This window comes from Eucyclogobius newberryi, unplaced genomic scaffold, assembly GCF_026437365.1.
Source record: "Eucyclogobius newberryi isolate DKJ021-1_F unplaced genomic scaffold, fEucNew1.0.hap1 SCAF_1, whole genome shotgun sequence".
NCBI lineage: Eukaryota > Metazoa > Chordata > Actinopteri > Gobiiformes > Gobiidae > Eucyclogobius > Eucyclogobius newberryi.
Window position 1 is genome coordinate 9369859 of NW_027315723.1, and position 27848 is coordinate 9397706.

General features: G+C 41.1%; 1 protein-coding gene across 1 annotated transcript; it reads left to right on the top strand.

Moving 5' to 3' along the window:
* The first annotated feature begins 1401 nt into the window (after positions 1-1401).
* On the top strand, positions 1402-27550 carry scn1lab (sodium channel, voltage-gated, type I like, alpha b). The gene is made up of 27 exons (XM_072460357.1): positions 1402-1709; positions 4447-4766; positions 5111-5229; positions 5451-5540; positions 5619-5747; positions 6573-6664; positions 7809-8102; positions 9028-9091; positions 9297-9438; positions 9785-9991; positions 13155-13433; positions 13528-13869; positions 14077-14206; positions 14294-14532; positions 14610-14783; positions 15149-15505; positions 16140-16655; positions 20078-20216; positions 20433-20587; positions 20663-20836; positions 21460-21582; positions 22576-22851; positions 23271-23324; positions 23400-23537; positions 24070-24174; positions 24433-24703; positions 24794-27550. Exons 2-27 carry the CDS (start codon positions 4500-4502, stop codon positions 25987-25989), a joined length of 6072 nt encoding a protein of 2023 aa, XP_072316458.1. The 5' UTR covers positions 1402-1709; positions 4447-4499; the 3' UTR covers positions 25990-27550.
* Positions 27551-27848: the final 298 nt, after the last annotated feature.

The window sequence follows — 27848 nt, forward strand, 5'->3', positions numbered from 1 at the left end:
CGGCTTTACGAAGTGACAGGGCCAAACCGAGGCATTTGTTCAGAGCAAAAAGCAACAGCCCAGTTCTGATGTCCCTGCTGTTTGAACCAGACTTCTAAATTCATCAGTGGGCCTCTAATGAAAGAGCAGGCATGCAGTCACAGCTGGCTGCTAAGAGGGAAAACTGTGTCCTCACTTTCTGGAAACTCACCCAAACCACACTGACAGCATCGATGTGAAGATCAGACACGTTGATATAACCCTAACCCTATTCTAAACATGAATGTACTTTATGCAAAACTTTCATCACCAATATTATGAAGAGCATGAGCTATTACTATGCAACAAGAATAAAGGTGCACTAACTTTTCCAGTGAAGGGTCCACCACCTGTGTTTTCCTTAGCCAGCATTTAACTGACCATGCAAACAAGTACGTGACACCACAGAGCCATATTACAGGTCAGATCTGTGGAGAGCATGCGTACCTCCTGCTCACAGAAGTCATGCATGTTTTTTAATAGTAATATCAATAAAAACTCCTGTAATTGAATCAATGCAAGATATTGGAACATTCCTGGCAATCCAATAACATCCCAAGTAGGTGTGAACCCCCTGAAAAGTCATCTTAAATATTTGTAAACCGTTTAGTAGGTTAACAAAGGGGTATTAAAATAGTTGCATGTCCCTTGACAATAAGCTGCTGTCATGGTTACATTCTCAAATATTCAGTACAACACACGCACTTTGCACATGGAGTAGAGTATATATACAAAGGCCTATTGAAAAGAATATGGTTTGCATGTTATGCAAACTATGCAAAACATGTAATGATTAGTATCACAACTTCATCACTACTTGCGTGTGCTCAAAATTGACAATGACCAATGAGTGGCTAACAATCCTAATTTTGCATATTTTGGTAAAATTGTCCAGCAGATGGCACAATGATCCTGCGAGTCTGTTGTTGTAATTACAGAACTTTTCCAGAAGATGGCAAAAATGCACAGAACATAACGCGCTCTGTCCGCTCCAATGTGGTCAGCACCTGAACTGTGCACATGCCTCATTAAATCTCAGTTTACAATCCGATTTCATTTACGATTTACCTGGGAAATGAACGTAATATTTGCAAACAATTATCGACCATTATATTCTCACACCTAAGACGATTTTCTAAGCGGACTAATTAAAATAAGAACATTCAAATAGCGCAGTTATTAAACCTACTTAACCATCCTCAAATTAAAACAAAAGTAATTGCCTTTACTGTTAGTAATAAACAGTAAACTGCTCGGTGTCTTTGCAAGTTGTTACATGCAATCTAATTTATTGAGCCCCCTCGGAAAGGACCAGTGCCAGTTTGGAGCGTAGCAGGTAGACTCGTCTCGCACTTTCTCGGTCCTCTTTCCTTCTTCAATCAATGACTCTGGTATTTTCTGGAAGTGCACATAGGCCATCTTGTGACAGCTTCGGGGACATTCACTCTCAGCCGAGCCTGCGATGCCCACCAAACCGGAAGCGCGATTGATTTCTCCACGGCCAACAAGTGCGACTGGAAGATCAAAGAAGAACTAATCAAATGTTAATCCGACATTTCTCCTGAAAGAGTTTAGGTTTGGAGACCCCCGTTTGAATTCCATATTGACGGACTGTGCGCTCGAAAACGGATTACTCGTCGGGAAATGGGATCTACCTCCAGGGTCCCCACCTGCTGGGCACCGTAATGGTGGTGAGTAGCGCATCTTCAGTCGCAAGCTTTAGCCAAAAGACAGTCGGTGTTTTGAAGCGTTTGAGTTTATAAATCATGGTATTGATAATAATTAGTCACATTTGTAGGCCTCCAATATGATGACTTAATAGCCAGCCTATTCATTGCGCAGTAAACAAAATGTTTCCAGAATGAACCAACACAGAAGCCTGAGATTTGTTCACAATGAGCAGGTATACTTTTTTTTTTTTAATTCAGATTTATTATCTTTGAAACCCTGAACCTTGATCTATCCGTGGTGTGACAGTTATAGTTACATAGCAACAGGCCCCATTGTGGTTGTCCATTACGCGTCAGCCTGAAATGACTTCACATTTTGTGTTTCATACATTGTCGACGTTGTGAGGAGGCACACAGCCACAGGTCTGTTTCTATTTTGGGTTATTCAATTGCTGCCTTCATGTACGATCGATTACCAGCAGCAGACACATCTGGCAAGGACACGCCCAGGCTTATATTCCGTCCCCATTCACTGCTTTATGGCCGTGCGTTCTTACCCTTTACTCAACGCTATTCTCCATTTTGGTATGACAAATGCTTGGTCCAGGGCATCGAGACATTAAGATAGGGGAATATGCTGCGCTTGTTATTCGCTGAAAGACAACTTGGCCACCTCTCAAGGACTTATGGACCCCGGACTTTCCCTGATCCGCTCTGATTTGTTGTGCTTGGCGGTGATTGATTGGTGAGTTGCGCGTCTGGAGCGATTGACAAGCATCTTCCCTGCCCGGCGGATGCGTGCGTAAAGGCCCGGTCGTGTTTGTTCGCTCGTGGGAGGCGTCGTGCCGTTACCAGTGGAACATTTCGAGGCTTAAAAGACAATATGGGGGCATTTATTTGACCGAGATAATGGGAGATTTTAAGTGCTGGAAATATCACGGAGACATCCTCAACATGGCGACATCTACCCCGGTCCCTCTGGCCCGTGTTCAAACCGCGACACTCAAGGTATAGTCTGTTTGTCCACTTGCCACGAGGTGTCATTCTCCTTGTTTACCGTAGGTTCTATGATATGCTTAATCGTGTACATAATCCTGGCTCCTGAGACAGAAATAGTGGTCTCGTCACGAGAGCAAACGCAATATTTACCCCAGTTGTTGTTCATAGCTCAAGGGCATATATATGTCCGTGCTCATATGTTTTAGTGTTTACATACCATGGTGATTGTATTGTTGCTATATATTTTTTAGTCCTGTTTTGTGTGTGACTCGGTTCAACTCCTGATATGATGGAAAATTAAATATTAAACATTAACCCAAAAATAGTTTGGGATGCCCCATTTAAGCTAAACAAAAAAATGGAGGGTATTTTGTTTTCAGCACCATGGACAGAGAAACATTGTAGAAATCGTGTGATGTGTCCAAACGACTCTCTTACATTGGAGAGTTTACATCTACAGTTCAAGTTCATGTCAGTGTGCGGCTTGAATATCAAAGTAGACTTGTGTTGTCCTGGGGTGGCTGTAGGAGTGTGAACGCTGTCAACTGCCCTCACACGTGGACTGTGAGTCTTCAGTGTCTCAATGGTGAATACATACGGTACATGCTACACTGTTCTCTTTGAGTGCGCTGTGAAAATGTCATGTCCTATCTCACTTCAAGGACGACCTCACTAATAACTGATCTCTGAGTTGAGGGCACTGTTGCTTTCAACCCCCACCGACCAGCAGAATAACAGTGGGTATTAGCAGTAAGGATGCGCTCAGTATTTGGACACAGACAGATGTGTTTTACGATGGTGAGCACTCACATATGTTGCAATAACGCACCAGGTAATATTTGAGAAATTCTTAGAAATGTCACCAGTCGCATATCACTGAGGATCCCTGGTTAGCGATTAACATTTACTATATAATACAATACTGTATGCCTGGGAGATTGAAGGGACTTGGAGGTACTCATTTTGTGACTGTAATGGCTCACAACGTTTTTTAAGATGTTGTTTATCTGTGTAGGATTTAACTTGTAATTAATTGGGTTTGGTTCCAGAGCTGCGTGTGGCTGTGGGGCATTTGCATGTTTTTTGTGTCAGTGCAGGTAATAATAATAATAATAATAACTATAGATATTTTAAATTATGTTTATATTAGTTATATTTATATACCATAAAAGAACACAGTTTCCTCTGTGGCCGGCCGATCTCTATTAAACAGATTATGATAAAGGTTGAAATTCACAGAGCAACTTGTTTTTGATTGCAAAAAAAAGCAGAAACTGAAACATTTTTATTGGTAAGTGAGAATTAAAAATGTGGACGAAGCATAATCCAACAACTAATCTCATGTTTAAACTAGTCTTGTAAATCAAGTGTGTTGTAAGTTGTCCAATAGTCATCACTCCTCATATACAGTATGCCTTAAGCATTTCAAAGTCTGGGTTGTCATCTTTTGTCAGTTATAAAACAGGCTCCAGGGCACAGTCAGAAGCATCAGTACATTGTGTCTCAAATTAGTATATTCAACAGCATTTGCATGTTGAATATACTGCGGTTATTTAGTAGGGGATCAGCAAAAGGTTGAATTGTCCATATGGTCTAAGTAGGCCTTGTTAATGTCATGTTATCTGCTCCTTTATGTGCACACTCACCTTTATGTTCCCATACATCATGGCAGATTTGCCCGGCTCGTTTGAAGGCTCATATTCATAGACAGTTCTATGCAAAGTACTGGCCCTCACCCTGACCTGTTTCCTCACTGCAGCAGCCTGCCCCAGCTGAGCCTCTTGCTGCCCTGTGAAGGAGCACGATGACAAGATGGCACAGCTGCTTGTACCGCCCGGACCTGACAGCTTCCACCCCTTCGTCCCCGAGTCGTTGGCCGCCATCGAAAGGCGCATCGCCGAGGAGGCGGCTCAGAGACCGCGGGCGGAGCGCCGCAGTGACACCGACGATGAAGACGGGCCTAAGCCCAACACTGACCTGGAGGCTGGCAAAAAACTGCCCTTCATCTACGGAGATGTGCCTCCTCGTCTGGTGTCCACTCCACTGGAGGACCTGGACACTTACTACAGCAATCAGAAGGTTTGAGGCCACCATTAGCAAAGATTTTATTGAACTAACATGCAAGTCCTTACCATTTAAATGATGCTGTAAAATGCACCGCTGTATTAAGTTTGTATGCATTTAGTTGAAGCTGGCAGTGTAAATCTACTCTTTTAGAGTAACAGCCTTAGGTTAAAGCCCTGATGACTCTAAGGCAGGTGAACATTTGTGGCTCACACTGACCCAGGTGCTAAGTGCTCATCTGCCTCTGTGTGCAGCTGCCATGTGCCTCCAGCCTTATACCAGCTGCTTCAATTGGATGGATGATTACCATAGTGAGATAAAACATTTATTAACATACTATGTATCTTTGTTTTTTCCAGACCTTCATAGTATTGAATAATGGAAAAGCAATCTTCCGTTTCAATGCCACGTCTGCCTTGTACATCCTAAACCCCTTCAACCCTGTCAGAAGGCTAGCTATTAGAGTTTTAGTGCACTCATATCCTTTCAATACCCGCTCTGCTGCAGCTTTCCGTGGATTAAAGACTTTATCACACAAAAATGAGATTAGAGCGTCTAAAGGCTCAGCACTAAATGTTAAGGCTCTATACTAAATGTCATTGTGGGTTTAGACTGTTTGATGTAGACACCCTGTAACATATGTAACGTTACTGTTATTCTTGGATGCCCGCTTGTTGTGTTCCTTAACTTTATATCCACTATGTTCAGCATGTTGATCATGTTTACCATCCTGACCAACTGTGCTTTCATGACGCTCAGTAATCCTCCAGATTGGGCCAAGAATGTAGAGTAAGTGCCCTATTGTCCTTTTTCATTAGCCCTTTACCTTTAATGTTCTTACTTGTGTGACACCTGCCCCATGTTTAGGTACACGTTCACAGGCATTTACACCTTCGAATCCCTCATAAAGATCCTGGCCAGAGGCTTCTGTGTGGGCAGTTTCACTTTCCTCAAGGATCCATGGAACTGGCTGGATTTCAGTGTTATTCTCATGGCGTAAGTATCATGACAACCTTCATTACGATCATCCTAACATGATCTGGCATAGATTAAGAGTCCAAATACTTTTCATGCTAATCAGCTGCTGCAGCCTATGTAATCCTGTTCGACCTGAGTTACAATGCCAGACGAACAGAAAACAGGGGTGATAGTCCAGAGATTTTGTGGGATTACTGATGTACTCTTTTGACAGCATGGATAGCAGTCTTAAAGTTAGGCTATTGTAACAAATGTGGCCCTCAAAGTATGGAGTGTCCTGGCCCACATTTATCATTAAGGTCCAGAAAGCTTCTTGTGTGTCTGATATACCGCCTTTAGGATTAGGCGACACGCTGCATAGTTTAGGTTTGGCTCCAGGAAGTGCAGCCCATGCAGATCATCAGTATAATGAAGAGCCGCCTGTAATGACTTTAGAGAGATGTGTAGTGCTAAGCCAGGTGTGTGCCTCTGTGTAGTAACTGTGCATTTGATCTGCAGGTATATAACAGAGTTTGTAAACCTAGGCAATGTTTCAGCTCTGCGAACATTCAGAGTATTGCGAGCTTTGAAAACTATCTCAGTTATACCAGGTAAGGCTGCCGGCGCCTGCTGCCAGCACTCCTGCCATTTGTCCTCTGTGTGTGACTGTTTTGCCATACCCCTCTGCCCCCCCTCCCGTGACCCTCCTTTTGTCTTGTCCCCCATGTGTGTGTGTGTGTGTGTGTGCGGGTGTGTGTATGTGTGTGTGTGTGTGTGTGTGTGTGTGTATCCCTCCTACCGAAATGACCCTCCCCACCTCCTGCACCCCTCCTCCCCCTTTTCCATCCCTGCGTTCCCTTACAGATATGTCACAGAGTTTGTGGACCTGGGCAATGTCTCAGCACTGCGAACCTTCAGGGTTTTGCGAGCCCTGAAAACTATATCAGTGATCCCAGGTGAGAGAGCCATCCAGGCCCGTAGAGTTAATGAAATGCTTACAGCTAACTGGCGTTTCGCTAACATCTGAGCACACCTCCTTTACCGTCTCATCTCACTGTAGCTAAAGCCTTGATGACGCCCGTGGCTGTCCCTCATGCTGCCTTTATCCCAAGGCCTGTAAAAGCTGGAATCTGGCTCTAATCTGCATCAGATTGACAGGATTCTTAGCTTTTTGAATCATCCTTTAAGGCAGAATTATTTTTAGTTGAAATCTATTCTTGCCTTGGGAGCCTTACAAGTAGAATGTGCACTATTTGTTTTTCCTTTTTGCATGAGACATTGCAAAAACAGATTTTCTGGTGGCAAGCACTTTTGTCCAGGGTTCCTCCTCTCCTTGTTTCCTCTGCATGCTCTTGTTCAATGTTTGATGTTCTGTGTTTTGGATAGTCTTTGGTTTGGTTGTTTGGTGGGTAATAACATTTTAAGCATTTTAATGCAAAAAAAAGAAAAGCAAACAATACAATCCTAGCATTGATGAGCGGGGATTAGCTCTGTGTTTGCATCAAAAGAAAAGTTATACAAATATGTATGGTCACATAAATATTTATGGACATTTATGGTTCTAAATGTACACTGCAATTACTTTCAAAGTGATAATTGCATTACGTTAGTTTTTAGGCTACAGTAGTAGTACCTTAGTAGTTGTACCTTAGTACAAGCTAAGGTTAGCCTGTCCTCTGTTACTGACGGCAGATCATAGTCTAGAATTTAATTGGATTTGTACCAAATAAAGTGAATGCAGCTGTAACATTTGTTTGTGGAATACATATTTTTTATTAGCACAACATTTCCTTGGAGAAATGTTTGCAATAGCATAAAAAGAACCACTTACACACAACATATTTTACTAGAAACAATACCATTGGACCTCAATGACCATTTACAGCTTTCGCTGGCGGTTTATGCTTGATAAGCAGTGATCTGTGACATTCTGGTTCCACTATGACATCAACAGCTCATAGAGGAATCTCAAAACCAGATCGACTGTTTGTAACATAAGCTCCTATTAGCTGTTTTTTTTTCCCTTTTGGCTATGATTATCAGGCAATAATCATTCTGTGATGTCCCGCTCCCTCCTTCCTGGCCCTGTTCTTCACATAGGCCTAAAGACCATTGTGGGAGCCCTGATTCAGTCAGTAAAGAAACTATCGGACGTGATGATCCTAACGGTCTTCTGCCTGAGCGTCTTTGCCCTCATCGGTCTACAGCTCTTCATGGGAAACCTGCGGCAGAAGTGTATACGCATCCCAGTGCACATCAACATGACCAACAGCACCAATGCCACCATGGACGACATGATGTTCTCCAACACCAGCCTGCTGGACCTCAACGCCACGTTTGTCCTAAATGTGACAGAGCCGCCTTTCAACTGGACCGAGTACATCAACGACGAAAGTAAGAAACCAGCACAACATGGAGAACTGCATGGAACTATATAATTATGAACAGCACTGTGGTTGTACAAGGTTATATTATTGCCAAGGTTTTATTAACTTGAACATAGAACATGTTATAGAAAACAACTTAATATACAGTTTCTTGTGATAAAATAAGCAATCTTATGTATTTTGAGGTAGTCTATTGGCTAAGAGTTAATACAGGTCAATTTAGCATATGCCCCAAAGTCATACACTGGTCGATTACTTCTTGTACTGAGTTGAGATGGTGGTGTTGGTGGTTGAGGGTCAAACAGCCATGATCTACTGTGACAGCGCTGACTCTGGAGCCAAGGGGCCGGGGTGCAAAATGTAGCAAATGTGGCGGATAAACGGCAAAAACACTAAAACCTTGTCTTTCCCCCGTCGCTACTCTCCATCAGTGTCTAGTAGCCCATCTGTGTGGCATGAACAGCATAGAGAGCGAGCGCAGGGTGACTCACTGACGCCAGCAGGATATCAAGGAGACGGCTCCGTGACAAAGCTATGCCAGAACAAGACGCAGGGGATGAACTGAAATGATTTAACATAGTTTGACCCTTCAATTCAATGTTTGCAATCAGGATTTTTAAAGATGAATAAACTAGCAAAACATTTTGAGAATTGATCTCATGAAATGTACTCATCTTAGCCATTTTTATGTCAAACTGTAGTGCAAAAAGAAACAGTAATTAACGTAAAGAACAAAAACAATGTAATACTTTTTTTTTGCCCGCCAAGCAGATTACCAGACATCATGTATAATTTACCTATTGTTTTATTGTGATTATTAGTGTGTAAATTACATTAACACGAGATCAATCAATATGTGATTAGTTGCTCAATTGATTATATTTGATCATCCTTATTGCTAATTGATCATCTTCTTGTGTCCACTTCTTTAGGTAATTATTATTTCATCCCTGGTCGAAGGGACGCTCTGCTCTGTGGGAATGGCAGTGGTTCTGGGTAAGATGCAACATATTTTATTTAAATGGGCAATTAAAATGGATCATTAGAGGAGACACTCAAGCCTACACAGTCACGAGTGGAATCTGCCGCTTAACTATGTCTGTTTATGTAATGGTTATCTAAAAGGGTAAACCTATATTTTGCAACACTAAAGACTTTAATACATTATCCTCTGAAATTTGTGCTTATTTGTGTTCTTTAGGCTTTGTCCAGAGGGCTTCACGTGTATCAAAGGTGGTCGTAATCCGGACTACGGCTACACCAGTTTTGACACCTTCAGCTGGGCGTTCCTTTCCTTGTTTCGACTCATGACGCAAGATTACTGGGAAAATCTCTACCAGCAAGTATGTTAAATGATTTCCAGGCATTAATCATTTCTCATAGACAACTTAATATTTAATGTCAACACATTTCAAACACGCTATGAAAATACAAAGCATTATTCAAACAATGAATGCGCCAACATTCAATAATAGATAAGAGGGCTTTTCAAAGTGGTTCACCATTGTGTGGTCATCACTGGACCATACAATGGTGTGCAAGTAGGCTTTGTATGTTTTTGCTTTAGTGGCACTTGACCATTGCAAAGTCAACAGACAATGAAAAAACATTATTTAAATACTTAATCTGCAAATTAACAAAATAAATAATAATTCAACGTTTTAAAGTATATTTTCCTTCCTTTGTTAGACTTTGCGTGCGGCAGGGAAACCTTACATGGTCTTCTTTGTCCTGGTCATCTTCCTGGGTTCGTTCTACCTGGTAAACTTGATCCTGGCTGTGGTGGCGATGGCGTACGACGAACAAAACCAAGCAACTATAGAAGAGGCCCAGCAGAAGGAGGAGGAGTTTCAAGCCATGTTGGAGCAGCTCAAGAGACAACAGGAAGAAGCACAGGCAAGGACATTTCCTATTTTCATTTTCATTTACTCATTACTTATTCTTGACTAGATTGATTGTGTTGACCAGTCATTAACAATCATTAGTTATGTATAGCCTTTTATAACATTTATTGATGACTTGTAAAGCCATATATGGATTAGACTCTCATAGTAAAAGTGCCCTATTAAGTGTGTCCTTGAAAACGTTACATACATTTCTTGGCAATACTTTATGGTTCATCGTATGCAAAAAATATAAAACCCTCCATCTCTATATTGGAGGGTAGGTGCAGATTTTTGATGTGATATGGAGCGAGATGATGCACCTATACACAAATATAAATTATCCTATTCATCATCAGCTGATTTCCATTTATGGAATTTATAGTCCTGATGAAAATACACTACAATCAGTGCTGGAAATTTCCCCTGTCTGTGACTATATGTGACTTCACTTCATGAAACCTTGAATTACCAATACAGGGGTTTAAGAGTGATGACAAATTAGCACTGTTGCCATGGCAATTAACAATTCAAAACAATCAACTCTACTCTGACCGCCTGGTGGAAATTTCACCAACTCACAAATTCCACACTTACCCCATCTATCTTCACCCCGCTATTACCTCTTCCCCTAAGAAAAGTCTCTCTAAAATATACAAAATAATTTCAAAGCCATCTCGGACCATATGCCTACCAACAATAAAATGGGAAAATGACCTTTCAATTACTCCTGATGTCACTTCTGGACCCAAATCTGTAAAAATATTTATCTTATGTCTAAAAATGCCAACTACAATTAATACAATACAAAACACTTTACAGAACACATTTCCTGGTTAACTCTCTGACCTTCTCTTCTCTTATTCCTCCATCTTCCACTCTTTATGTATGTGTCTCTGAGCAAACCCCTACACAACCACACAACCACCACCATGCCACATAAACATGTTATTAACACATACATGTATTGTTGCTGTTGTTGTTGTTGTTGTTGTTGTTGTTGTTGTTGTTGTTGTCATTGTCATCATTATCATTGTTACTGTTGTTAGTACTGTTATCACTGATATAATTTATATCTCTTTTGCTATATCATTACTATCCCTACCATTATCACAACTATTGTCCTGAAAATACAAATACTAACACATACTATATAGTGATCACACAATCACCCGCTCTGAAAATTCTAGACTGTTGTCCCTCTTTGTGTCTAATATCTTTGTTGTTGTCTGTCTTTTGCTGTTTTTGTTTTTGTTGTCCTCACTATTGTTACTGTTTTGTATTTCTAAATTAATTAATTCAACAATTTCAAAACAAAATGGTTGACACTACTCAAAAAACAGGAAGCTGAAACCCATGAATAATAGAGACTCTGTAAACCATCTACAAATGTTAAGTTACTACATGGCTAAAAGCAGAACACATAGCTAATGTCTCGTAAACAATAATGGAGCATTTAGCAGTGAGAAGGGCCCGGAAGAAGGAGCTCATTCTTGGCAAATATAAAGACTTTTGATTTTTTATCCAAAAAGCCACTGTAAAAAGTCTGTGTAACCCATGGCAACAGAGACAGATTACCCTCTGTGGCAAATTGACACCTCTCTGTCCTCCCTCAGGGGCTGGGACTCCTTATGTGACCTTCCAGGATAAAATAAGTGTCTGCCTTAGATAAAAGAAGAAGAAGAAGCATAGATGAACATATTTTCAACAGTGATAATTCAAACATACACTGGGCATATACTGGCTTTACAGAGCCAGTTATTTCTGTAAGGTGTGATTTTTGCCACCAATCTTAGCAATGGAAAATGCAGACACCTCATATGCCATGTTTATTGGTTTCTTTTCCTCCTGAGAAAGGCACAAATAAAATGGTTAATACTTGAATAAAACACCTTCTTTCACCCAACAGATGGTTTTGCAAGTGTTATTTTAAATCACATTAAATATATTTTACTTTTTTACAGCATTTGCATGCAGTAGTGTGCTGTGACTTTTACAGATGGGCAAGCAGACTTGGGATGTAACATTTTGTCTCAAACCCCGGTCTCCCACATGTAGGTTGAACACCTATCCTTCTGAGCTAAACTACCTTACCTGCAAGCCTGCTGGATGGATTGCATAGTCTCACTTCACTGATAAATTCATTACACAAATTAGTGCCCTATGTTATTTAAATACTGCCTGTATTTCTAACTATTGTCTAAATTGCTTGAACAGAGCCTAAGCTACAAGTCTAAGTCACTAGTTGAAACTTGGAGCTGCTGTTGCTTCGCTTCTCCTCTGCACATGCGCATTTAGGGCAAAACCTGCAAATATCCAAGATTCCCAGACAGGTATTTCAACGTGGTATGAGGCTGTGTGGTCCTCAGAACACATGCGCAGACCTCTAAAACTTGATGCTGTTCGCTCTGGTTCTAAAAGCTCATTTTAGAGAGCGGAGCATGAACGGGCATGCATGCCTTGATTTCGCTGACCACACGCCACTGATAAAATTAAATTATAGTTTATAAGAAAGCTTTTGTAGGAAAGTTTTTAATGGGGAGCAATTAACTTAACCTTTAAATGGTAGTTACATAAGCTATTTGTCATTGTCTGTATTCACTTATGTTCACTGTCTAATGACTGATTCCCTCCATTTCAGTCTCATCTTTGAAAGGTTAGGATTTATTATTTTCTCATTACAGCCTTGATGTATGTGTTCTTCTCTGCTGAAACTATCCTTACCACACTACTGTCGCTTATCAGGCTGCTGCACGTTAAGTCAGGTCCTTCTGATTTGGCTGTAGTTGTCAAGATGCACAACATGGATGACACACATACTGTTGTTTACTTCTCCCATTGTAGCTCCTAACAGAATGATTAAGACTTGGAGAAAATGTAATGGTATTATCATTGGATTATATCAAATAAAAAATAAGGTGTTTATTACAAGGACATGAAGCAAAGACTAGACGTAGTATTTACTCATTGAAAGTTTACACAAAGCTGAAATAATGCTGAGAAATGTGTTCCAAAATTGATTTCTTTTTTTTCATTTTTAGAAGGTTTTTCAAGCTTGTTTGGCTGTTAATGCCCTGCTCTCAGCTGCCAGGCTCTCCTCCACTCTTGTCTGCAAGAACCTCTGAGATAGGCGCCGTTACCATGACAACTGTGTTTGTGCTCCCATTGGCTGGCAGGTTGCCGCGGCAGCAGCCGCCGAGAGCGGCGAGTACAGTGGGAGAGGGGGCCCCACCTCGGAGTCCTCCTCGGGGACATCTAAGCTTAGCTCCAAAAGTGCCAAAGAAAGACGCAACAGGCGCAAGAAGAGGAAGCAGCGGGAGGAAGAGGAGGAGAGGGGGGTCCGAGACAAGTTCCACAAGTCTGAGTCTGAGGACAGCATCAAGAGGTCCAGCTTCCGCTTCTCCATAGACGCCAACAGGCTATCGTATGAGAAAAGATGCTCTTCACCCAACCAGGTACAGCTTTAAAACGACTTTGCAATTTTATTTAGTACTGTGTATACCTGTACATGATGTAAAGTAACATGTCCACCTCCTGTGTGTGTGTCAGTCTCTCCTCAGTATTCGGGGCTCCCTCTTCTCCCCCCGGAGGAACAGCAGGGCCAGCCTGTTCAGTTTTCGCGGCCGAGCTCGGGACATGGGTTCGGAGAATGACTTTGCGGACGATGAACACAGCACGTTTGAGGAGAACGACAGCAGACGAGGCTCGCTGTTCCTGCCCCGGCGGTTGGAGCGGCGCTGCAGTGCCATCAGCCAGACGAGCCTGGGGGCGCCCCGAGTCATGCTGCCCGCCAATGGCAAAATGCACTGTGCCGTAGACTGCAATGGAGTTGTGTCTCTGGTCGGAGGGACTTCTGTCACTACCTCTCCTGTAGGTCTCCTGCTGCCTGAGGTGACTCGTTGCTTTCATGCTTTATTTTCCCCATTTCCCTTTTTATTATATCACTCACAGCTCTGTTTTGAAAGTTATATTTAACTATTTCTTCATGCAATATAACATGACTTTACATTACTTTGAGCTAAATGGCTTCAGCATTTTAAACCAATGTATTGTTTTAGAGTGAACAAAAAGTTAAAGTTAAACCAATTTTTATTTTAGGGCACAACTACTGACACTGACCTGAAGAAGCGGCGTTCCTTCCATCAGCCATCCATGGACTATTTAGATGAACCAGGGGGCAGGCCACGAGCTATGAGTGTGGCCAGTATCCTAACCAACACCATGGAAGGTCTGAAATGGGGACTGCTCAGACTAACCTAATGTTATGTATATGTGGGGCAGAAATGTGTAATGATCACATTTTGTTTTGTTTCAGAACTTGAAGAATCCAGACAGAAGTGTCCTCCTTGCTGGTACAGATTTGCCAACACTTGTCTGATCTGGGATTGTAATCCAGCCTGGCTTAAAATCAAGGATATTGTCTGCATGGTGGTTATGGACCCATTTGTAGATTTGGCCATCACAATTTGCATCGTTCTCAACACCCTCTTCATGGCTATGGAGCACTATCCGATGACTAAAGAGTTTGATAACGTCCTTAGTGTTGGAAACCTGGCAAGTATTGTTACATACTGTAGATGTACAATCATTTAAAGCACAAAGAATTTATAAATCTTCTCTTGTTTGTCCAGGTGTTTACAGGTATTTTTACGGCAGAGATGTGCTTCAAGATCATTGCGTTGGACCCGTACTATTACTTCCAGGAGGGTTGGAACATCTTTGATGGCATCATTGTTAGTTTGAGCTTGATGGAGCTTGGTTTGGCAAATGTGGAAGGCCTGTCTGTGCTTAGGTCATTTCGATTGGTAATTGGATTTATTTTTCTTTTTTTGTAATGAAACTTGAAACGTTTTGTCTGCATTATAAGATATATGTCTATTGATACTGTGAGAATGCGGGAGATAGTTTAATATGGTGTGCTTATTGTGTCCTTGAGCAAGACTCTTTACCCAACGTGCCTATGTATACATGTGGTGTGTGAATGAATACTTGGTAGTGCAGTTTGGTAACCTTCAGTCAGTGCACTCTAGGGCACTTGTGGCTATAGAAGTAGCATGCTGCCACAAAGTTTGAGGAGTAAACAAATAGCGCACGGAATTACATAGTTTGAGCTTTATAGAAAATGAATGCATTATTATTTTGTCCTATCAACTGTCTTTCTTCATTCCAGCTAAGAGTCTTCAAACTGGCTAAGTCTTGGCCCACCTTAAACATGCTCATTAAGATCATCGGTAACTCTGTGGGCGCTTTGGGAAACCTTACTTTGGTACTTGCCATTATCGTCTTCATCTTTGCCGTGGTTGGGATGCAGCTTTTCGGCAAAAGTTACAAAGAATGCGTTTGCAAGATATCAGAAGACTGTGAGCTGCCGCGCTGGCACATGCACGACTTCTTCCACTCCTTCCTCATCGTGTTCCGGGTGCTCTGCGGAGAGTGGATCGAGACCATGTGGGACTGCATGGAGGTGGCAGGGCAAAGCATGTGCCTCATAGTCTTTATGATGGTCATGGTCATTGGAAACCTGGTGGTATGGACTATTCTTATTGTATTGTATCTTTAGGAATGTCCCCGTGTCAGATTCTAATATTGTGATTATACTAAACTCAGTTGTTAGTATTAATATACAGTTTGAAATGATAGGTAAAAAGCCTGATACTTGATATTGATTTTTATACCGCAATGATAAAAACTACAATTTTGTTAACAATAGGTAATTTTCAACACAAAATAATTGCAAGGCCGTTCTAAAACATTAAAAAACGATAAAACTACTATTTAATAGCAGCGTTGGAGCTCTCTCAACTCTTAAGTTGTCCTGAAAAAGGTCAAAATGCCGAGGCAATCTAAAGGCCATGCTAAATTAAGGGCTCTTAAACTATTACTTTTGTGAGTCACTCTATTCTTGGGCTTTGTTATTTTTACTCACTGAAGAGCTTCAATTAGACAACTTTTTGAAGAGCTCCATGTATTAAGTAACTACATGTTGTATTTAGCAATGAAAACCTATATAATGTAGCCAGTTTTAAAATTGTGACCTAATAGATTACATATATAGTTTTATATATAGTGGAGTGTGGATTAAAATCAGACATTGTAAACTAGTTGTGACGTAATGCTTACCTAATGCTGATCACTTATTTTTTTCATTATTTTTTCTGCAGGTTCTGAACTTGTTCCTGGCTTTGCTTTTGAGCTCGTTCAGCGCTGACAACTTGGCAGCAACAGACGAGGACAGCGAAATGAACAACTTGCAGATTGCGGTGGGTCGGATCCAACGAGGCATTGCTTTTGTCAAATCTTCAGTTCGACATTTTGTCCGGAGCCTTTTCTTTGGTGGAGGTGGGAAAGGCTCTGTGCTGGCGGAGGAGAGCAAACCCCTGGATGAACTGCACAGCAATGGCAAAGGGAACTGCATCTCCAATCACACGTCAGTGGAGATCACCAAAGAACCCAGTGGGCTGTACTTGACAGAGGGCAATGGACGGCCTGGAGGCCTGGTGGTTGCCGTCAGTGGGGATACAGGGAAATACCCCATAGAGGAGTGTGACTACATGTCGTTCATTCATAATCCCACGCTCACTGTCACTGTGCCCATAGCAATGTGTGAGTCGGACTTTGAAAATCTCAACACAGAAGATTTCAGCAGTGATTCATCGGACGTGGAGGGCAGCAAAGAGGTAAGATATGGTTGGTTAGTATTACTGTGTTATGAATAAGAGGTAAGATATGGTTGGTTAGTATTACTGTGTTATGAATAAGAGGTAAGATATGGTTGGTTAGTATTACTGTGTTATGAATAAGAGGTAAGATATGGTTGGTTAGTATTACTGTGTTATGAATAAGAGGTAAGATATGGTTGGTTAGTATTACTGTGTTATGAATAAGAAGTAAGATATGGTTGGTTAGTATTACTGTGTTATGAATAAGAAGTAAGATATGGTTGGTTAGTATTACTGTGTTACGAATAAGAGGTAAGATAAGGTTGGTTAGTATTACTGTGTTATGAATAAGAGGTAAGATATGGTTGGTTAGTATTAGCGTGTTATTAAAAAGTGGTTGGCGTGCACGGTGGCAAAGGCGGTTAGCCCTTGCCTCGAGTTCAATTCCCGGACCAGACTAACATCACATGATCTCTCTGGGTGGAGTCTGTATGTCCTCCTCGTGTTACTGTGGGTTCTCTCCGGGTACTCCGGCCTCCTCTCCTCCCACTGTCAAAAGACATGCATGTGTTAGGCAAAATTGGTAACTCTAAATTGGCCCTAGCAAATGAATCTGAGAGTGAAGTGAGAGAGAATGGTTATCTGTGTGTCTATGTCTCTATGTCTATGTCTCTATGTCTATGTCTATGTGTTGGCCCTGCGACGACTTGGCCACTGTCCAGGGTGTACCCCGCCTAAGGCCCAAAGTCACTGGGATAGGCTCCAGTCACCCGCGACCCCGAAAGGGAACAAGCGGTAGAAAATGAATGAATGAATAAAAAGAGGTAAGATGAGGTTGGGAAGTATTAGCGTGTTATGAATAACAGGTAAGATGATGTTGGTTAGTATTACTGTGTCATTAATATTACCGTGTTATGAATAAGTAGTATAGTATTTTTGATGAGCTTTGATAAGAGATGACCAGCATACTGAATCTACTGAGTCATAGCACATACAGTATAGTGAGAAGTAGTCATTATAAATGGTGGCAGCAGATTGAACATAAATGGTGTATAGCTTTATGACTAGCTGTTTGTTAAGTGTTGCCAGGCTGATAGAGCACAGGGATTGTGTTCCCTGGTGATGTCAACCTGCCACTCGGGGTGTGGTGCCAATTCCCTCGTTTCAAAACAAGCCATAGGACTATTTACAGCCTTGGCGCCGTGTGCCTCTTTACAATAGATAAGAGCACTCATAGTAATCTTCACACCCTCTATCGAGGCGTTTGACTTTTCTACTTGATATCAGCTGAAGTATTTGTATATCTACTGCAATGACAATGTGTTTGTGACTAACATTTCTTCCTATTGTGCCTTGTGGCTGATGATTGAGAGGAGACTGCTGGCTTTTGCTTTGTGACTTACTTTGTTTAACCCCGTTTGTTATTGCAGCTGTGTTACAGACGCTCTCAAGGTTTTCAATGACAGGAGAATTGTAAGACCACTTTATTGTACCATAGCACTAACCATGAGGACTGCTATGCCATTTACAGATAAACAACATATTGTTTTCATAATTTCAATGGATTGCCCATTTTTGTTTTTGCCTGGTCTGCCCTCCGCCCCTCTCGCCCCACCCTATGTATTTTGCTTTCTCCTCCCTCCCTTAGACAGCAGCACACACAACGCTGTAATCTTGATTTCTCCCTTCCCCCTCCCTTCTCATACTTTATCTCTGAACATCAGGCTGGATTGCAGTTAGCAGCCATTAGGAATGAGCAACACCACCACATTGTCCATCACTTGACAATATCATCCAACATGTTCTTTGCTTTTGATACCATTGCTTGTTTAATGGATCTTGATTGGCATCCGAAACACTGGGCTTGAGAATGAAAGAGAAAGGAGGAAGTGGAGGAGAGCAAGGAAAGAATTGAGGAATGAATTTTGATTTAATCATTGCCAAAATTCATTTGTTTGGATCATGGCCCATGTATATACCTATATGAAATACTCATACATGGAATGTATTCTTGGCATGATAAAAGTTTTATTTTAAATTTTAATGTAATCTTTTATTCAGTGAACACAGTTATTCTGAAAGTGTCCTTTTGGGGATGTTGTATGAAAGGACAACAATTTAAACATAAAATCTAAAACTACACCTGCCACTTGCCTAGAACTATAAAGTTCTGCAGTTGTTTTGTATGACGATTTCTACCAGAATAGGTCTGGCCTAAAATAAATAAAAGCATAAAAGGTTTGCAATTTGTTTTTTGCCTGTGTTGTCAGCTTTTGCTCTAGTGCAAATATTTGTCAACAGAATCAACACGGTTAAATCATGTTTCATGATCTACTCAAACTCTATATAGTAGGGGTGTTTTGGTTATGGAGGTCAAGCCATAAGGAAGGGAAAACTCCCTTTAAGAAAACAATGCACTAAAGCAGCATGCATCTATCATTCCCATGCCGTATTAGCTGGGTCCCATGGCAATCAGGGCTGCTGCACTGTCTAGGATGACATGTTCCCTTTTGTACACATCTCCTGAAGAGGCCTTATCTGGCCAACAAAAACAGGCGGAAAGCCCAACAACAAACAAATCCTCCTTTCTATGCAGTGAGTATAAATGTATATTCGTTGCAATTCAGTTCAATCTCAGCAGGGAGACAAATGACCCATACCCAAAGAGCTGAAAGTACAGTTCTGTGTACACTGTACACCCACATGGACGGCATATGTAACATAATGAAATCCCATATGTTTTGAGTATGCAAGGGCCTAACATAAGTCCTTTTTACCCATGGGATCAGACTACCGTAGTCAGACCACATGCTGTCTTATATACAGTGCGCAGTACTGGTGTTTGGTGGTAAGCTAATGTGGTTCTCCGTCTACTTCAACTCAAACAGAAGGAGCTTGTACACTGCTTTAAAGGAATGAAAAATGTGTGTTTTCATGTCACTGAGGAAAATGGGCCCGATGTAGATGGTACTTTTGAAAGAGGAGCTTTCTTTTTGTAAGAAAATTTGAGATATGTAATAAGTATCAAATATTTGAAGGGTCATTTGTCAGTGAACATGAAAATAATGTGAGCTCATGCTCGGCTTGAACTATTTCAGGCTTGGATTGATATGCACTGGATACTGCATGCACTCTACCTCAGATTGATTTGAGGCCATATCATATGTACCTACAGTGCACCAACCGCAAAAACCTGCACAAACATATGCCTATAGGTACATTTGATTGATGCTGCATGTGATGATGATGCCCTTAAAGAGCCCAACTCTGTGAGCTACAACAGTGCCCAGTATTTTGGGTTGACATGGCACTGGTGTATATAGAGTATATCAAGGGAAATAACAGTGTTACCAGCTCAAAAGGTTGGCTCCTATGGCTCGTCATGCTCTCAGGCCTTTCTATGTGACGCTCTGCTTGTAATTTATCCTTCACTCCTGCAGAAGCTGGATGTAGAGCCCAAGCACCTAAGCTCCTCTGAGGGTAGCACTGTGGACATCCGCCCACCAGGAGGTGATGGAGTGGATTCAATTGAGCTTGAGCCCGAAGAGTCCCTTGATCCAGAGGCTTGCTTCACTGAGGGTAGAGTAAATTACTTAAACATCTGATCAAATATTAAAGTTCATATTACCCAAAAACATGCTTAAAAAAAAAAAAGCTCCCTTGTTTTCTCTGTATTCCCAGAGATTAGTTGTATTTGGCTTGTTAACTTAACACTTTCAAGGATATTAAAACTTGTTTAACTTTAGATAATTAAATTCCCGTAATTTGTGTCTCATGACTACTTTTTTCCATCAGGCTGTGTGCGCAAGTTCCAGTTCTGCCAGATCAACGAAGAAGTGGGCCACTTCAAGAGCTGGTGGACACTGAGAAAAACCTGCTTCATCATTGTGGAGCATAACTGGTTTGAGTCCTTCATTATATTCATGATCCTCCTCAGTAGTGGGGCTTTGGTGAGTATTTTGCTTATTTGTTCTTACTTGGTATAGTTACAATTAGCATTATTTTACAGTGTTATGTCTCCATAGGCCTTTGAGGACATTTACATTGAGCAAAGGAAAAACATAAAAACTGTGCTGGAGTACGCAGACAAAGTGTTCACCTACATCTTCATCCTGGAAATGTTGTTAAAGTGGGTGGCATATGGCTTTGTCAAGTACTTCACCAATGCCTGGTGTTGGCTCGACTTCCTCATTGTAGATGTAAGTTTGATGTCAAATATGAATTATTCAGTGCCACATTGCACTCTGCAATGGGATGTACACCAACAAAATAACTTTTTCAGAGCCCAGATCAGGATTTTCTTTTAAAGAGAAAATGCATTAATCTGTTTTTGTTATTAGTTGATTAGATAGTGAGGTAACAGTAACATTTGAATGATCAAATGCTATGGGCCCCTTCTCTGAGCTAAGGACAGCTTCAGGGGTGTCCCATTTACAAAACAACTTTACTACTATCAATTCATTTACACTTAGGTTATATTGTTTCAGATGTAACCAAACGGGTGACACACTGTGATTGGTTAAGTCCATGTGTTACTCTCTGAGAACATGATGGAGGCAGACCAGTAGGAGGAGTGGGTGATCAAAAGTGTCTGTTTTAGTACAAAGCTGCTGCCTTTAACCAGGAGGCACTGAATCATATTGTGATGATACTGTATAACCTACACTAAATAGCAGGACATCCTTATGGATTATTAGATCACAATTAGATTTCTGCCCTGGTTTATGCTGGAAAAACGGTTGTAATTCTGAGCTATAAAATGATAGTATTCGAATTGAATATTATGTGTCTGTTTTCACATTTAGCCTGCTTTTCTTCTCAGGTGTCCCTCGTCAGCCTGGTGGCCAATGCTTTGGGCTACTCTGAGCTGACCGCCATCAAGTCTCTGAGGACACTGCGAGCACTGAGGCCCCTGAGGGCCCTGTCTCGGTTTGAGGGCATGAGGGTAAGGTTGATAAGACAGGACAAAAATGCCATTTGAGCTTCATCATTTAACATTTATGTACTGTTGCTGTAAGAGCAGTCTAGAACGTGCATAATATATGTAGATTTGGTATACATAAGTTTAAGTTGCCTGTTTATATTTTTTACCATTCAAAAGATGAAAGACATTTTTTTGTATTGATAATATGGGCTTTTAAGAAGGAACATCCAGAAGGCAAATTTACATGATGATCAACCAAATCTTTCTAATAGGGACAAAGCCTTTTTACTCGCTATACTGCAATAATAATATATTGACTATTATTACTTCACATGCTATCTTATCAAATATTATAGCCCTTTAGAATGTTGTAATGTGTTCTGATGTACTAACATAATCCACAGTAATATAATTTCTTTCTTCCTAAATGTCACACTGTTTTTTAATATGTTGACGTGACCTTGATGATGATTAATGCATGTCCATCTTTGCTTCCACAGACTGTCTTTCCTCTCGCTCTTCAGCACCTCTGTCTTCTATCTGCATGACGCTTCACATTGCCTCTTTGGACTCTTGTATTCTTATAAATGGCTGTTTCTGACATTGCTTTCTGCTGTTGCCTGTGCCGTGGCTTTGACCGGTATTTTTCTGTTCTTGTGTGTCTCTTTTTTCATTTACAGTCAAACAAATGTGCCTCCATCTCGCCTCTATAAGGTTTTATTTTTGTTTTGCTTTTAACATTAATATTCTTAACTTTCTCACTTATCCACTTTCTTTCTAACTGTGGTAGTTTTACATTTCTGTAAAGTTATTTCTGTAAGTTGTGTTCTATTTTAAAGTAGTACTCAGTGAATTCGTAGGAATGTGCAATATAACCGGTCAGTCAAATCTGCAGTGCAGTTTTCCTGTTTAAGTGATTAGATGATTACATTGGCCACTTAACTAGGTTTCTATTTTGGTAAGTAGGAACCACAGCAGACGTTGGAGCACTGATTTATTGTTATGGGTTCGCAGGTTGTGGTGAACGCTTTGCTCGGAGCCATCCCCTCCATTATGAACGTGCTGCTGGTTTGCCTCATCTTTTGGCTCATTTTCAGCATCATGGGGGTAAACCTGTTTGCGGGGAAGTACTTCTACTGCGTGAACACCACCTCGGATGAAGTCTTTTCCAGCAGTGTGGTCAACAACATGTCCGAGTGCCTGAGCCTGGTCAATGAAAGTGCTCGGTGGAAGAACGTCAAGATCAATTTTGACAATGTCGGCGCAGGGTATTTGGCGCTGCTGCAAGTGGTGAGGGGATTTATTTGATGTGTTAAAAAGCATAAAAGAAAATGAAACTACATTTTAAACGATGTGTTTAACTTAACCATCATAGGCAATATTTTATAATTTAGATCTTATCATCAAAACATCAATGAAAATGTAGTATAATTCTTAATCTGAATTACTGGACTGGATTAAGATATTGCAACTAAAACCTCATTGATTTCCTTATGATTTACATATCAATGGGTTTAATAGTGATAAAAAATCAGAAAGTACAACATGGTTACCCATATAAACAGGAAGTTGAAACTCATCAATTGTGATAATTTGTTGTCACTCTGGGCCCATTTTTAGGAAATGATTGGTGATTGTTTAAGTGTTTAAGGTGGTGAAATCAGTGAACAGTGAGTTGATTTATAACTGATTTTCCTATTTACTTTAAGGCAACATTTAAAGGCTGGATGGACATCATGTACGCAGCTGTGGACTCTAGAGATGTAAGCACCTTCTCTGCATTATCTCTCTTATCAGACACCATACAACACTCTCTCACGCTACTTCCCCTCTGCCAGATCGGAGACCAGCCGGAATATGAAGTCAACCTGTATATGTACCTCTACTTTGTCATCTTCATCATCTTCGGCTCCTTCTTCACTCTCAACCTCTTTATTGGTGTCATAATCGACAACTTCAATCAACAGAAAAAGAAGATAAGTTGCATTCACAAACTTTCACTGGACATTATGCTTTATACGTACATAATGACCGAAAGGGATTTGACAAAAAAAAAGGTGCCATATTCATAATATATGGTATGTTAAACGAGGAGAGCTTATTGTGCCAAGTGTGACACAAAGGGCGCTTGAGTCAGTGACAGACCCAGGCCCACACATTTACGTAGTCTCCATGCATGCAGTCCGGAAACGAACACAAACAAGCAGCAGCATTAGACAAACCCAGGACTGATGAGGAGGAAGAGGAAGAGGAGGCGAGGGGGAGGGGCTATTGCAGTGTGTTTGCTGTCACATGTACTGTCACAGACACTGTACCAGTTCAGCAGGCCTGCAGCCACAGCAGCACACAGATGGTGGATGCATGACTCACTGAATGTGCAGTGACAAATGTAACACATTAGATCGGAAAACCTGAATATACATGTAACATCCGCAAAATAAATACAAATCACAATTAATAACCCTGTTGTGTATATGATTGTAACCAAATTTGTTCTGCTCCCTCTACTTTGGGGGTCAGGACATCTTCATGACAGAAGAACAAAAGAAATACTACAATGCCATGAAGAAGCTGGGTTCTAAGAAACCACAGAAACCAATCCCTCGCCCAGCAGTAAGATCAATATTTAAATATACGTCCTATTGTGCATACGATTAATGCATTTGTTAAGCTGATTGATTACTATTTGACTGCACTACATGCCTTTCCTAATCATCTGCCATCACTTGTTTTAAGTCAATCAAGATTAATTTGATTTGCAGTTTTTGACTATTTGTAGAATTATGTCTTGTCTTTTATGTCTTGTCTTTTCTTTAGAGTGGCCCATATGCTTTACATCACTAACCTATTCTATTCTGTCCCTGTTCCCAGAATGCATTTCAAGGGTGTGTGTTTGACTGCATCACGAAGCAGGCCTTTGACATCGTGATTATGATCCTGATATGCCTGAACATGGTGACCATGATGGTGGAGACAGACGACCAGACCAAAGAGATGGACAACATTCTGTACTGGATCAACCTGGTCTTTATCGTCCTCTTCACTGGAGAGTGCGTGCTCAAGATGATCTCACTGCGCCACTACTACTTCACCATCGGCTGGAATATTTTTGATTTTGTTGTTGTGATATTATCAATAGTGGGTAAGTAAGTTTATTCAAATGTAAAAAGGATTTTACTAAAAATAAAAATGTTTGTAACGTGTTCATGTTTTTATGTTTTGTTTTTTACAGGTATGTTTTTATCTGAAGTTATCGAGAAGTACTTTGTGTCCCCAACTCTATTCCGAGTAATTCGTCTGGCCAGAATTGGCCGGATTCTCCGCCTTATCAAAGGTGCCAAAGGCATCCGGACGCTGCTCTTTGCCTTGATGATGTCACTACCTGCCTTGTTCAACATTGGCCTCCTGCTGTTTCTTGTCATGTTCATATATGCCATCTTTGGCATGTCAAACTTTGCCTACGTGAAGCGCGAGTCGGGCATCGACGACATGTTTAACTTTGAGACCTTTGGGAACAGTATGATCTGTTTGTTTCAGATAACCACATCAGGCGGTTGGGACGGACTGTTGGGTCCTATTCTAAATAAGAGAGAGCCGGACTGTGACAGTCAGCTGGAGCACCCAGGAAACTTATATAAAGGCAATTGTGGCAACCCATCTGTGGGAATCTTCTTCTTTGTCAGCTACATCATCATCTGCTTCCTCATTGTGGTCAACATGTACATAGCTGTGATCCTGGAGAACTTCAGCGTGGCCACAGAGGAGAGCGCCGAGCCGCTGAGCGAGGACGACTTTGAGATGTTTTACGAGGTGTGGGAGCGCTTTGACCCTGATGCCACTCAATTTGTGGAGTACTGCAAATTATCAGACTTTGCAGATGCACTAGATCCACCTTTACGAATACCTAAACCCAACATGGGCGCGCTTATCTCCATGGACCTGCCTATGGTCAGTGGTGAGCGGATCCACTGCTTGGACATCCTGTTCGCATTCACCAAGCGCGTGTTGGGAGAAGGTGGGGAAATGGACGTTCTACGAGGCCAGATGGAGGAGCGTTTCATGGCATCTAATCCGTCAAAGGTGTCGTACGAGCCCATCACCACAACACTGAGACGCAAACAGGAGGAAATATCAGCCATAGTGATCCAGAGGGCCTACCGCCACCATATGATCCGTCAAGCCATGAAGAAGGCATCGGCCCTCTACAAGGAGCACCTGAAGGAGTGCAACCGCGACCCAGACAAGGACGTTATGGTCATCAGCAAATTCAATGAAAACTCCACATCTGAAAAAACGGACATGACGCCTTCCACGGCCTCCCCACCTTCCTACAACAGTGTGACAAAATCAGACAAGAAGGACAAATATGAGGAGGACAACAGAGAAAAAGAAAACAAAGGCAAAGACTTGAAAGACAGAAAGAAATAGACTTTAAAAATGAACAAAAATGCATTAGAGACTTGATGAGATTTTGTTTACAGCTTTGGAGGAGGAGTTCAAATGTGCTTGTATGCAATGGGGTAAGAAATGTCACCCCGAGAGAGGGGATGAGTATATGAATCAAAGTGGGCACAAGAAGTTATCCAGTTGACACTGCCAGACACGAGTAAAAAGCCTTTGCAAAACGCTTGTGATTTTCCCATTGGTTGTTCTATCTGACACAATTGAGTGTACTGTTAAATTGTCTGTACCGGTAGCTAGTTCTGCTGCTACTATGAGAGTCTTGAATTTAACAATCGCTATAACAAGTACTCATTTTTGGGTTAATCCTTTTTTTATGAGAAAGAATGTTTTATACTTTGCCTCATTATTGTGCGAATGTGCTTTCACCACCAAGGGCAGAATATCAATGCTAGAGACGAGGGAAAACGCAGCAGGATTTTTGCCAATTCCCACAGTATATACAGCGAAACCAGTAGCCTTCTGGCGATGTGCATTGTAGTACATGCTGGTTTGCCATTTCTGATTGTTTGAAGCTGTTTCCCCACTATTAAAACTCATAATACTGAGAATGTATGCAAGCTGACTGATAGAGATACACTTTTGGCAAACTACACACTTGTTTTGCAGTTGTCGTCGTCCTCTCCTCCTTCAATCCAGAGCTCTTGTAAAGAAAATACTGAGATGAAATATACATAGAAGAATCTTTCCAATACGTCTGATAATATATAACAAAGACATTTAAAGGATATAATATTACAGCTGTTTGTATGACATTCATGTTGTTGCAACTGAGATGCGACTGGATTCATGTAGTGGTTCCGTTTGTATATATTCTAGCTATATGGGTCTGCAGTATGCATCACACTTACAGTTAATGTAAGAGCACTTTTTAATTCCCACTGCTGTGTAAAACCTTGTGTGGCAGTCAAACATGTACGTTTGTGAGAAAGAGAAGAGTGTCCTTTTGTGTGTCTTTGTAGAAACAAGAGTAGGATATGTGTGTTCACCAGGGGTCTGTGGGTTGCTTACAAATTATAAATAACATTTTTACTGTAGATACAAGTGCATTTTTAAAGTTTGATTTCCACACATTTTTTTTTTTTAGATTTTGTTTCCAAACATGGTTCCCATATCTGTAGATACAAACCATGAAGCAATCAGTAGCCATCTCTCATTGCGCTTGTGGTGTTTTGGTGAACTGCATGCAAGAAGTGACTACTGTCCGCTCATATGGTAATATCATTTTAAAACCAAAAGAATAAAGGACGTATTTTTTGTAAATGTTTGTTTATTTTTTCCATCGACCGTTGCCTCACTTTTGGTTTCTCTGTGAGTGACATGTCGAACTGTGATGTGGACCTGATGTGGACCCATGATTGCTCAAACATTACAGTAACTTTTGGTTGACGGGCTCTTTCATGTGTTTCGCTTAACTATGTATCAATTTGCAAAATGTGACAAATGAGTTTTCTTTTTGTTACAACCAAAGATGTGGCAAAGAAACACAAAACCCAGATTTCCAAAATAAAACATTTTGGGAAGCATATGTTGCATGCTAAATGCTTTCATTTTGTGGTGAGAGCTAAAATTGGTGGTTTTGAGGGAAAGAAGATCAGGACGCTCGGTCTTCTTGTGGACACGTGGACACAATGGGCTCCTCAACTGGGCAGGTCCACGAGGCAGAAGGTCAAACAAAGACAACTGGACAAAGAGTTTTAATCCCACTGCAATTAGTCCCAGTTGCCTCTTGTCTAGACATTATATAAGCCCAAGCCATACCTTAGAAAACACTGATTCGTTAATATTTACTGTATATTTAGGGTTGGCTATTACTAATGCATTAG